The following is a 12292-nucleotide window of genomic DNA, read 5'->3' on the forward strand; positions in this document are numbered from 1 at the left end:
TATTTATGCTTAATTAAATATTCTATGTACGGTATATGTTTTAATCTACATTTGGTTCTTGCTCCCATTTATTTAACAATTATCCGCTTAGACTAACAATGTTATGCTATTTATTTAGATGTTTTGCTTATGCTGGTCTGTGACCGTAATAAAATAAATTCAATTCAAAAATTCAATTCAATGACTTCATCTGTTTATTTTATTTATTTCATAAAAGTTATGCACTGCTTGACTGTAAAAAAAAACCCTCAAAGTAGTTTACAAGATAAAACAAAACAAAAAATCAAGGGGGAAAAATACAACCCTACTTGAACACATACAAAACTTAAAATACTAAAACAGATTAAAATTACTTCAACTTTCTAAGCATCTGTGTAGGCTTGTTTAAACAAGAATATTTTTAGCAGGCATCAAATGTTGGGGGGTGGGGAGATAACGAGAAATAAGTGTATATGTATTTATATACACACAACCACACCTGACAGCAACAGTTGGATGAGGAAATGTAGCTGCTGCCACTGTAATAAATTCCAGGTTTCTACTGTGAATACTCAAGTAGTCACATCGTATTTTGTTTCTTGTAACCATGTTACATGTTTAATTAAATATCCAGAGCCCTATTGCTCACTTTGCATTCGGTAATTTCCTTCTGCTAGTTGTTAAAAGTGACAGATGATGCTTTCCAAAGTATCAGGTTCTATACTTACCTACATGAAATAATTTTATTTTGCTTATTATATTCAATGGCCATCTGGAAGATGCATAAATAGACATATTTTCCCTTTACTGTTCATATACATTAAATAGGCCAACTGGAAACTTTCCATAAACATGGGAAGTCCACATTTCCCAACAATCATCAACAACAAGAGCAGAGGAAAACACATTCTCTAGTTGAATTGTTAGCATGGAGGAATGCACAATAACTGAGATCATTCCTCTACAGGAAATTAAGAATTGTTTCTTAAGTATTTATAGAGGGTTTTGTCTCTCAAGATCTGGGGAAATTTGGTGTTCAAATTACTGCTCGCTGAAGGAAAGAGGAGAGAATGGGACTGTACACTGCCTCAGCAGCAAGGCCTGAGGCAATCAATAACCACTGCAATAACTTAATTTAGGTTCCAATCTGAACCCCACTTATCTTAGGACAAAGAAACAGAAAGAAACCATGGGTTTTCTTTTCCCCAGTAGTCCTTGGTGCTACTGAAAATTTGGTTTTGTACCTAACAAAGTTTATCTAATTAAGTCCACAAACATGCTCAAGACCACCCAAAGAGCTTCATGTATATGTATGTATTTGAATCCAAACTTCTCCTGGCTAAAACCAGCAAATTATCCCCTACATTTACACCACACTATCAGGATCAAGATGATGTAATTATTGCAACTTTCAACATTTATACACGGCATATTCACAGATGCAACTGCCTTGTGATCTTAGAACTGTGAAGGTGTTTCTCTGGGTTTAATGCAAGTGAAATCAGTTGAAAGGTTCCAATCAAATGCCAGGGAGGCCATATGAGTGACAGACAAGGCAATTAATTGCCCAAGGCTAGAGTCCATTAAAGTTTCATTGTCAAACCATAGTTTTGTAACTGAACATTCAGAAGCGTTCTTCCCCTCCCCTTTTGGCTCTCACCCTCTCTAGGTCAGCACCTCAAGTCCTTGTCTCTGGTTACAAGCCAACTATGATTAGTGGTAATGCAATCATGCCAGTTAGATGTAACACTGACCTCAATTAAAGCTAATTAGGAAGGGTGAAAGAAGAGGAGTAGGCAAGCCTATGGCGTGCTCATCATTACCAAACTACAGTCTGGCAACTGGGCACCAAACCATACTAATGAGTCACCAGCAAAATTACTGGATCCAAGACAGCAGCATGGGTTTCTGGGTGGAATATAAGATATGTCAGTCTACTTACATCAGCCACTGCAACTAGAAAGTTGTGCGCACAGGCACTGCACACACCAAGGCCAGGGACGCGGACTTAGAAAAAATATTGGGGGGGCCCGGGAAAGCTCATGAATAATAAATAAGCTCATGAATATGCAAATAAAGTGGCTCCGGCCCTAAATAGGGCAAGCCACGCCCCCCCAGCCAGCCGATTGGCTGGCTGGGAGGTGTGGCCAGTCGGGATTCCCCTGTTCTCGCGGGATTTCCGGCAGTGCCTCCGATTAGGGCTGGCTGGCTGGCGAAGGAGCAGGTGGGGAGGAGGCGGGGGACGGCGGCGGCGCTCTGCTGGAAGGGCGCCCGCCCGAGATTATTGGGGGGGCTGAGCCCCCCCAAAAATTTTTTTGAGGGGGCTCGAGCCCCCTCAAGCCCCATGGAGTCGGCGCCTATGACCAAGGCCACCCCTAGTGTCCATAAGAGGACCTTGACACCTCCCAATCTGGCAACAGCAGTATCCCCACCCTCCTGCTGAAATTAGGTTTCAAAAACCCATCTGTGGTAGCCCACAGTGCTTTGGCAGGGGTGATGAGTGGTGTTCCACAGCAAGGCGAGAAAAACCATTCAAAGCTGTGAGCCATTAAAAAAATGCTCCCTATGCTACAGTTGCTGTGGCATGGAGGAGGGGTGGTCTTCCTGTCAACTGCAGCTGGGGAGAAAGCTGAACAATGTGGCCTTGGAACTTCCCTCCCTAGCTGCACTCTCCAGAAATATCACACTCATCCTTAATTAGGCTTGGGGGGAAATTAACCCTTTTAAAGTCTAGCTGCTTGGCTGAGGGAGAGTGTGTGGGCGCAGATGCATCACATGTGTGTAAACATATGTATGCATGTAAGTGTGTCTGTGCTGCATGCATGTGCATGGATAGGAGGGGATAATCTCTTGGCTAGGCAGCTAGTGCACCTTTCAATTCTTACAATGGTGAGATGAAGTGTGACTGGTGCCCACAACCTTTTCTCAGAAGTCTACCTGCATCCACAGGCCCAAAAGCGTTAGCAACCCCTGGTCTAATGTATTAAAGTTAAAACACTGGACTTGGAAGCTACACACATTCAGCAAGACAAGCCACATTTGCGTGAACTGGAGGCGCAGCATCATTCACTTTCTCCAAAAGGAAAGAATGATGTTTAAAAATAGCTTTTCTCTTAATCACATGTATTATCCCTTTCTAACCTATGTATATGCATATGAGAGCCAGTGTGGTGTAGTGGTTAAGAGCGGTAGTCACGTAATCTGGGGAACCGGGTTCACGTCTCCGCTCCTCCACATGCAGCTGCTGGGTGACCTTGGGCCAGTCACACTTCTGTGAAGTCTCTCAGCCCCACTCACCTCACAGAGTGTTTGTTGTGGGGGAGGAAGGGAAAGGAGAATGTTAGCCGCTTTGAGACTCCTTAAAGGGAGTGAAAGGCGGGGTATCAAATCCAAACTCTTCTTCTACTTCACATAAAGCAAGCCTGACTTCCAAGCTAGCTTTTCAAACCTCTACAACTTAAGTTAGGTGACTAATCATTCTGCTTTGCAATGTAACACATTACCTAATTAAACTGCTTGTTAAGCAACTGTGACAGTACTGCCCATACAGACCTCTAGTTATATTTTAAGTTTAATGGACCATGTCCCAAGAGAAGTTTCAAGATCCAGAGCAGCTGGAGCACTCGACTTTGACCAGGGAGAGCTGAGTCCATATCCCCGCTCAGACTGAAGAGAGTGAAACTTTGGGCAGAGTCACAAGTTTCTTGCAAGGTTGGGGTAACTCCATGCATACAATGAACACAGGGGCCATGGGAACAATTAGAATTTTGACAAGAGTGTTGCAGTCTCCAACCCAACTGATTCCTTCTCTCACCTACCAACCTTATACAGAAAGAAAAAGTACGCCTGTACATCTACCAATAGTATCTCTCAACATGGAAGTGGCAACTTCTGAACTAAAGAAATAGAACAGTATGCCATAGGATTTTAGCTGGGTCATATCTGGTTTGCATTTTTATCTATGATTTTAAAACAAGGCCTTTATTTGCCACTGTGGCTATTAAACTATGTCCATGACATGAATTACAGCTTTATAATCCCAAAGCAGCTTGTATTAGAACTGACAATTGAAAGGGAGTTGTTGTTTTCCTGGAAAATAAAATTATTAGGTTCTCTTTTTTGGTAAGGAACTTATATAAAATATTGATAAAAAAAATGAATACCAAAGATTTCCTGGAATAGCACATATATTTAAAATCCGTAATATTTTGACCTTCTCAACAAATCCGAGCAGGAGATCTCATTCCCAGACTGGGAACTATTGTTGAGAAATGCGACTCACACGACTTCCAGGGAGGCGCCTCTGGCAATGGCTGGATTCCTCTGATCGGGAGGAATCAGGCCCGTAGAAATCTGGGTCTGGCTGCCACGGCGAAGGCGGAGACCCGTTAAAAATCACAGGCGGGAGAAGCCTGTGAGCGTGGGATTCGGCGGGCACCTTTTGCGCCTCCCCCACTCGCGGGGAAACCCGATTTCGGGGATCCGGAGCGACGTGGGGTGAGCAGCGCGGTGCTTCGAATCATCTGCTTCTTCCACGGAGCGAAGCCGCATAGCTGTTGTCGGAGTGCACTGACTTTTTCCTGTGGACAATTTGACTCTAAAGTAAATACCTGGGAGTAGAGCTTAATCGGGAAAATTTGATTTTTAAAAACGTCTAATTTGGCATCGAAATGGGGAAGGTTCAATACAGGAAGTCCGCCTTTCCCTTTTGTAAATAGACTGAAGCAATTGAGGCTGCAAGCTGAAGTCTTGGAAAGCCTTTTGTAAAGACTAAATTTCCATAAGTAAAGAATATAATCCCCCCTTGGAGGCAGGAGAGGGGGGGGGAGTTGTGGACTGAGTCTGCCTGTGGAAGAGACCAAGAGAGGCAAAATACCGCCGCTCGGACCCTGGGAACGGGCTGCTAGTAGGTCCGACGTTTGGTGGGATGTTTATTGACAGGGTTTGGATCGTTCATTGACAGCTAGCATAAGAGAAGATACATTGTTTCTACTGTCTCCAGCAGTGAAAGTAACTTTGAAATTAGTTTTGGGTCGTTTCAACTGTGCCTATAAGAGGATATTATGTATCAATACAAATAGAAACTGTTTCCCTCTAGTGGAAGTTCTTGAAACTGGCGGCTACATAAGATCTGGGCTGGGAAATTTCCAGCGGTAAGATAACACCCGTGAGACTGTGAGATTGACCTTGAATCTACTGAGTGTTATGGCAGATGGGAAAGACGGAATGTCGCCAGAAGAGGCCTTAGCGGTTGTATTAGTGAAAATAAATGACTCGCTGGAACAACTTCACAAGAAAATGGATGTGATAAATATGAAAGTGGATGCTGCAAATATTAAAACTGACTTAATGGTAGAAAGTTTAAATAACCTGGGACAAAAGGTGAATACTAATATAGAAACCACCCAGAAACTGATACAGGAATCTATCCTGATATGGCAAACTGCGGATGAAGTTAAGGAGAAAACCCTTGCTGCTGAAGTTAAAGTAATTCAACTGGAGAGAGTCCCATCCACTCAAGGACAACTTTATGAATTCAAGCTGACACTGGTGTTGACTGAACTTAAAGAGAAACAGATGAAATTGAGGATCAGAGCCCTACCCGAGGAAAATGTGAATTTATTCAAGGGCAATTGTGAAGGACGTTGGCTTGAAGAGAAGGGAGATTTGGAAACAGGGTTAAATTGGAAGTGGTTATTGTTGGGCCGAGTTGTTGTGGTGGGGATGAGGGTGGCTGTGATGTTGGGGATGCTGTTTTTGTTTCAAACATTGCAGGCTTTGGATGGGAGGGATTGTTTCAGGAGGTGGCAGAGGGACATCTCTAGATTTGTTTGGCAGGGCAGGAAGCCCCGAGTAAAACTTAAGATATTAACGGATGCTAAAGAAGGAGGTGAACCTGCCCTGCCAGACCCCTAAGTTTTGTTGTGAATCATCTGCTTTTTGCTGGCTGAGAGAATCGGCAGAATCCGAGACCAGGGAGAAGAGCTGGTGGAAGAAGACTGGAAGTTTAAAGACTATTTATAGAAATATTGCAAAATTAATGAATGTTAGAACACAGTTGGAATGAAGTTATATGGCTTTAGCAGAAATGTTATAAGGAATTAAGTATAAATAGATCAATAGAGTATTAAAGGGAACAAAATAAGGTTAGAATGTGTTAAGATAATTATTGGATAGAAAACAGGGGAAGATGGAAAGGAATTGCTGAAATAATTAATTGATGTGGAATACGAAAAGAGAGGTGTGAGGAAGTCGTGGAAATAAGCGAACGAAAGATATGACATTGAAATTGTTTACTATGTTTTAAATGGTCTTTGTTTTGTTTTATTTGTCTTATGTGTTAGTTTTGTAGTGTTTTTGTATTGTATTGTGTTGTTTTTCGTTTGTTTTTTGTTTTCCCCCGTTTTTTTTCTTTTTTTCTTTTTTGTTTGTAGTGTTTAAATTTAAATTTTTGGAAATTCAATAAATATTATTTTTAAAAAAATAAAGAGAAATGCGACTCACACAAGACTGCTCATCAGCTACTTTCCATACCCAGAACTAATTTTTAAAAATTCATCTCCATCATTAAGATTCAGTTATGTAAAGCAGACAGCAATGTTCAGTTGATACATTAAAATGCATTTGCAGTTATCTTAGCAAACTGATGGGATAGCAAATCGATCCTTAACTTCAAGTGATAATTTATTCTCCCTACTTGCAACTAAGTTAGAAATTCATTTGGTCAGAGAGAACCGCTAAGTACAGATTTATGAGTAACTAGAGGAGAGTCACTTGGGTGTGAGTTATGACGCACCATTAGCAGTGGTTTTAGAGTTTATAATACTCATGGTCATGGCTCTGAACACTGACTTCCAAGTAGGAACTTAGGTCTATCTAAGTTTCAATCTAGTTATCAGATGGCATACTGAACTGCAATTTGATGGGATACATGTGAAAAGAGCTGTTCCCTCCTTGCACAAATACAAAAGCTTAATATTTTTTATTTTTCTTGAGAAGCATCCTCAGATGCATGCAGAAAAACAACCCCAAAAGGTGCAAGAAGTCATTTTTTCCTCCATATCAAGTGAGCATACAGGCTGCTTGCACTAGCAGCTTATCCTGCTATAATGCAGGGATGAGGAAACTTTCAGTCAGAAAAGCAGCCCCTCCCATTTCATTACCATCCTAAGGCAAAATGGGAATTGCTGCCGTGTGCTCCCACACCCTCTCACCACTTCTGTCGCTGCACCCCCCATCACTGCCGGAGCAATTCCACAAAGCGTTGCTGCTTGGCTTCTCTACCCAGGAACAGGGAAGACAAGGTGTAACACCACATGCTGGAATGCCTCCCTCTCACTGGCAAGAGGGGAGGGTATTCTGGGGATGGTGGAATCAGTGGGGTGGGCTAAACACTGCCTCTTGTGCTTCTGCCACCTGAAGTGGGCACTTCATACCACCTCACGAGCAAGCTGGCTTTGGTCGGAGGGCTGCATTCCCTTCTGGGGAACCTTCCAGGGGTCACAGGCAAAAGTGGGCAAAGCAAAGGACAATGAATATTTTATTTGTACAGTATACTAATTCCTACATACCCCTCTCTATCTTCTATCCAGGCAGGCAAGAAACATTATCAGAGCTCAAGGACACATTCCAGTCAGGAACAAACACTCAAAGGAAGGAGCAAAGCAGAGCCAATAACTGAGCTATTAGTCACAACTAAAAGTGGACTGCATTGATTTGGGATGAAGCAGTTTCATCACCAGTATGCTGATGCCACTGAGCTATTACAACAATATAAAACTGGCCCAGGTTAAAGACTGCTTAAATGTATGACAATTTAGCCTGACCAAAAGCATGATGCAAAGTTAACCTATCTGAAACAAAGAGGCATTATAGAAATAGTTTTTGAGGACTATCAGGATAGCAATTTCACAGTAGCACTGTATGGTGCAGAGAATTATCTTTATGCATCAAAACAGCTTAAACCTATTATTTCGGTTATCAACTCTTCTACTTGTTCAATTTTCCCTTTCTTCCATCATGTGCTCTCTCTGTATGTGCTGGTCTTTAAGGTGTTACAAGACTTTTTGTTGTTTTCTCAAATAGTGGCAGGTGGATACCCTGGAAAAGCTCACAATCAGAGAATGACGACAATGGCTAAAGACATAAGACTTTTAAAGGATGAGTCATCATCATCATGCCATTATCACTATAGTTACCATTTTCTGTACCTTTTCAAGTTCTTTTTGTAGGACTACACAAAAGTTGCACTAAGTATTCTAAAATGTGTACACTATATTTTTATATTGCTGTACTTGCTGCTGCTTTCAAATTCTCTCCCTACTAATTCCAACCAAAAGCATACAAAGTATTCCAAAAGCAGGTACACCATAGTTGTATATAATAGCATTACAAAGTTTCAATGTTTTCTACTTTTTTCAAACTCCCTTCCAATAGTTCTATCACTGAACTTTACTTTTATCACTCATAAAACTTTACTATGACGCTGAGGCTCCTTACACAGCCTGTTTAGACTTCCATCTAGCATGAGTTTTGTTTTGTTTTTGTCTCAATGTTACCTTACTTATCACTTTGTTCATTAGCTCTGATGGATGCTCATATACAGAGCTAAAAATCTGTCTACTTATTAGTGTTTTAGTCTTGTTTTACAGCACAGTCCCATGCAAGCTTACTCGGAAGCAAGTGCCTCTAGATTCAATAGGATATGCTCCAAGAAAGTGTGCTTAGAACTGCAACATTAGAAGACATATCCTTTAGAACACTGAATGTGAATTAAGTTTTGTTCTCCATTCCTACATGTACTGACTTGTCACGGTTATATTACAAGAGAATAAGGAATGCTTCAGTGCAATTTCTAATTGCACAGGTACCTTAATTTTCTTGTCACAAACAAATATTTGCTTGTGCTTATAAATCTTTCGATATGAGAAAACACCACCAAAATATATACCACCAAAACTAGAAGTGTCTGACAGAAATCAGAATAAGGATTCAACAGTACAGATGGTTGAAGGATGCACATCTTCCTTCCAGGTGAAATGGGAGGGGAAGCGAAGGATGAAAATAGCAATGTGCCCCTCACTCGTGTTCTTATCATTCCAAATATCCAAAGTCTACATGGGATTCACAGTTTAATGCTTTTGGAGACTTATTTTGGAGAGCCAGTGTGGTGTAGTGGTTAAGAGCGGTAGTCACGTAATCTGGGAAACCGGGTTCGTGTCTCCGCTCCTCCACATGCAGCTGCTGGGTGACCTTGGGCCAGTCACACTTCTGTGAAGTCTCTCAGCCCCACTCACCTCACAGAGTGTTTGTTGTGGGGGAGGAAGGGAAAGGAGAATGTTAGCCGCTTTGAGACTCCTGAAGGGGAGTGAAAGGAGGGATATCAAATCCAAACTCTTCTTCTTCTTCTTATTATTATTATAAATGTTAATGTTTAAAATAAACACTAACACATAGATATTAAAACTTCTAGGGAGAACTGGCAAACACTAAACAGCAATCTCTTCTCCTTTCCCCTGCTCTGTAGCAGAGGCTGAAGCGCAGGAAGGAGAAAGAACATCCTAGCCAGGAAGCCCACAGAAACCACCCTCAACACCTCCTCCATCCACAAGCAAAGGAAAGCAGCAGCTGCTCCCACTACCTCTCTTGCTCATGGTATAGACACTGTCGTAGGGAGGACTGGGCCCATGGTACTACTTGGGAAGAAATCTCAAGAAGTTGCCTCTGCCAACTTGCTTACCCATCTCTCTGGGCAGTGCAGCAGAGACCTCTAGTCATGGAAGGAGCAACCACTCGCTAAACAGCATTCTCCCTGTGGATGGCAGGGTGTGTGGGTCCAATTTTTGCCGCAATACTGCCCAGTAAGCAGAAGTGGTGACTGCTCCTCCAAAGAACATCAGCTGCTTTGCTGGGCCTAATTCTTCCTGCTCCAGCACCCAAAGGAAGAACGCATGAGCAGGTACAGGCTTCTAGAGGGAGAGGATAATTGGGCATTCAGAGGCAACTATCACTTGCCCTATCCTTAACCCTATTGTCTCTTCATGCTCATGCTCTCAAAGCTGGTGGAATGGTGAGGACAATTGGGCTCATTCCTCACCACTGTACCATGCAGAGGGAGAGTGCAGGTGATCACATGAGATATATCTGCTTTTTCCATTGCCAACGCTCTATAGCTGCACCACCTAGAGAGAAAGGATCAGCAAGCAGGCAGATGCGCTTAGTCAAACTATTAAAAATATTTAGATCAAGTAAAAAGACATCCTACATTGCTTCAAAATTGTAATTAATGTTCACTACAATTACTGGAAAGCATTGTACATAGTAATCACCACTATTAAAAAAAGGTATTGCCTTCCATGACAGAAAAAAAGAATTTCTCTGACACAGCCTGCTGAAAAATATGCATATTTTTAAAGTACATTTTTCTTTAGAAAAAAAATCCCATGGAAATTTACGCACCTTCTAACAATTCATTGATTAATTGACTCAAACTCACATGGTTAAGTTTCTTTTTTTAAAAAAATGATTACATCCCTAATTCACAGGCATGTTTGGTCAATCACAACATGGACAATTGGGAATGTCTAGTCTGAAGGAGTATAAAAAATTTCCTTCCAGTAGTACCTTAGAGACCAACTAAGTTTGTTATTGGTATGAGCTTTCGTGTGCACGGACACTTCTTCATGCACACAAAAGCTCATACCAATAACAAACTTAGTTGGTCTCTAAGGTGCTACTAGAAGGATTTTTTTTATTTTGTTTCGACTATGGCAGACCAACACAGCTACCTACCTATAACTGAAGGAGTATGTTAGAGACAAGAATAAACTTCAGAGAAGCTTAACACTCCTTTCATTTAGCTTAATGAACGAAACTTATTTGAGGAGTTACTACACCTATGCTTTTATACCCAGTTAGGAGATCTGTGGAAGAGATGCATCTCATATTTTAGAACTTTATGGGCAGCAATGAATTTTTATGCCAACTGCATGTAGATGCCAGTGGCCTGAGGGGATACAGCACAAGGTCGCCTGCTATAAACAGTCAGGAAGCTCAGATGACTAAACACTTTGAAGATTTAAAAAGGTAATACAGAAGATCTTCTATACATTTATTCAGACAGGATGTAGGAGCTCTTTTGTTAATTTTCAGGCTCAAACCATGTAAGAATAGACCCTAAAATCTGGTCACATGCCCATACTGTTATGTTTGTACCTGCATCTCTCTCTTTATGATTTTTAGGCGTTTGGTAACTATTTCAAGTCTTGTTTCAGAACACTAGGTTTTTCCTCATAATGTGTAATATTGAACATGTTTTACCTAGAATTCTTTTTACTGACAGAATCACATTTGTACATATAACAGAAAAAATATTTATAGCATGTACGGTAGAGAAAGAACAACTCACCCCCATTCTGGCAGCTGCAGTTTGCTGATCATAGTGCCCCATCACATTGGGGAAAAATGTCATATTGTAGGCCATTCCAGAACATCTTGGGATAGTAATGGGTTCACATGTGAATAAGCTATGCCCATGTGTCAAGTTTAAGATTAAGCTCAAAGTCAGAAGTACAAAGATACCCATCTTGCCAGGCATTTCACACTTCAGTGTTGTGTCATGATCAGCTTCTCCACAGGATACTTTGTTCACAGTCAAAGTAAACACATATTCCTTTTTTAATTTCTCAGAGACTGCAATGAAATGGCAAGACTGGATTTCCTGTTTCTCTTCATATTCTCATCTGCCTGTCTCGATTACTTGAAAGATAAACTTTGCCATTTGCGCACTGTAAAGGAAAAAAGAACAGTTAACAATAGCTGTAACTGCTTCAAGATCTTTGAAATGCATCAAATAGAACTTTAAAAGGCAAAAGCTTCCCAATACTTTTAGAAATAAGGTAGGCTATTATTACCCTACACCTCCTCAAGGCAAAAGACAACTGGATCAGTCATTGACAGCAGTGACAATCAGGATAGCTCAGCTAATAATCAGTTACTATTCTGCACAGTACAAGCCTATGCATGTTCATTCAGAAATAAGTCTCACTACACTCAACGAAGATTACTTGGGATTGCAGCTACAAAGACATACTACATGTTAAGAAGAACTAAACCCCACAGGGTAAATTTCTCAGTAAACACCATCAGAAACTTGAAAGACACACCCCAATTTTCAAAATGTAGGTCAGTCATAACTTCTAAACATATAATTTAAACATCTTCCATATAAGCAGCAACCGTCAACATACAAGTTTACAGGAGGGCCCTCAATACAGCCAATACATTTATAGTTTACAATGTGGTTTGCAAAAGA

General features: G+C 41.1%; 1 protein-coding gene across 5 annotated transcripts in view; it reads right to left on the reverse strand.

Moving 5' to 3' along the window:
* FZD6 (frizzled class receptor 6) overlaps positions 1-12292 on the reverse strand; it is a 30158-nt gene that overhangs the window by 16907 nt on the left and 959 nt on the right. For all 5 annotated transcript variants that reach the window (XM_083516720.1, XM_083516719.1, XM_083516721.1 and 2 more), the window contains exon 2: positions 11387-11765. In XM_083516720.1, the coding sequence (XP_083372846.1) occupies positions 11387-11575 (189 nt within the window). In that variant the 5' untranslated portion in view covers positions 11576-11765. The remainder of the gene's footprint in view (positions 1-11386; positions 11766-12292) is intronic.

Source organism: Podarcis liolepis, assembly GCF_965112155.1.
Source record: "Podarcis liolepis genome assembly, chromosome: 8".
Taxonomy (NCBI): Eukaryota; Metazoa; Chordata; class Lepidosauria; order Squamata; family Lacertidae; genus Podarcis; species Podarcis liolepis.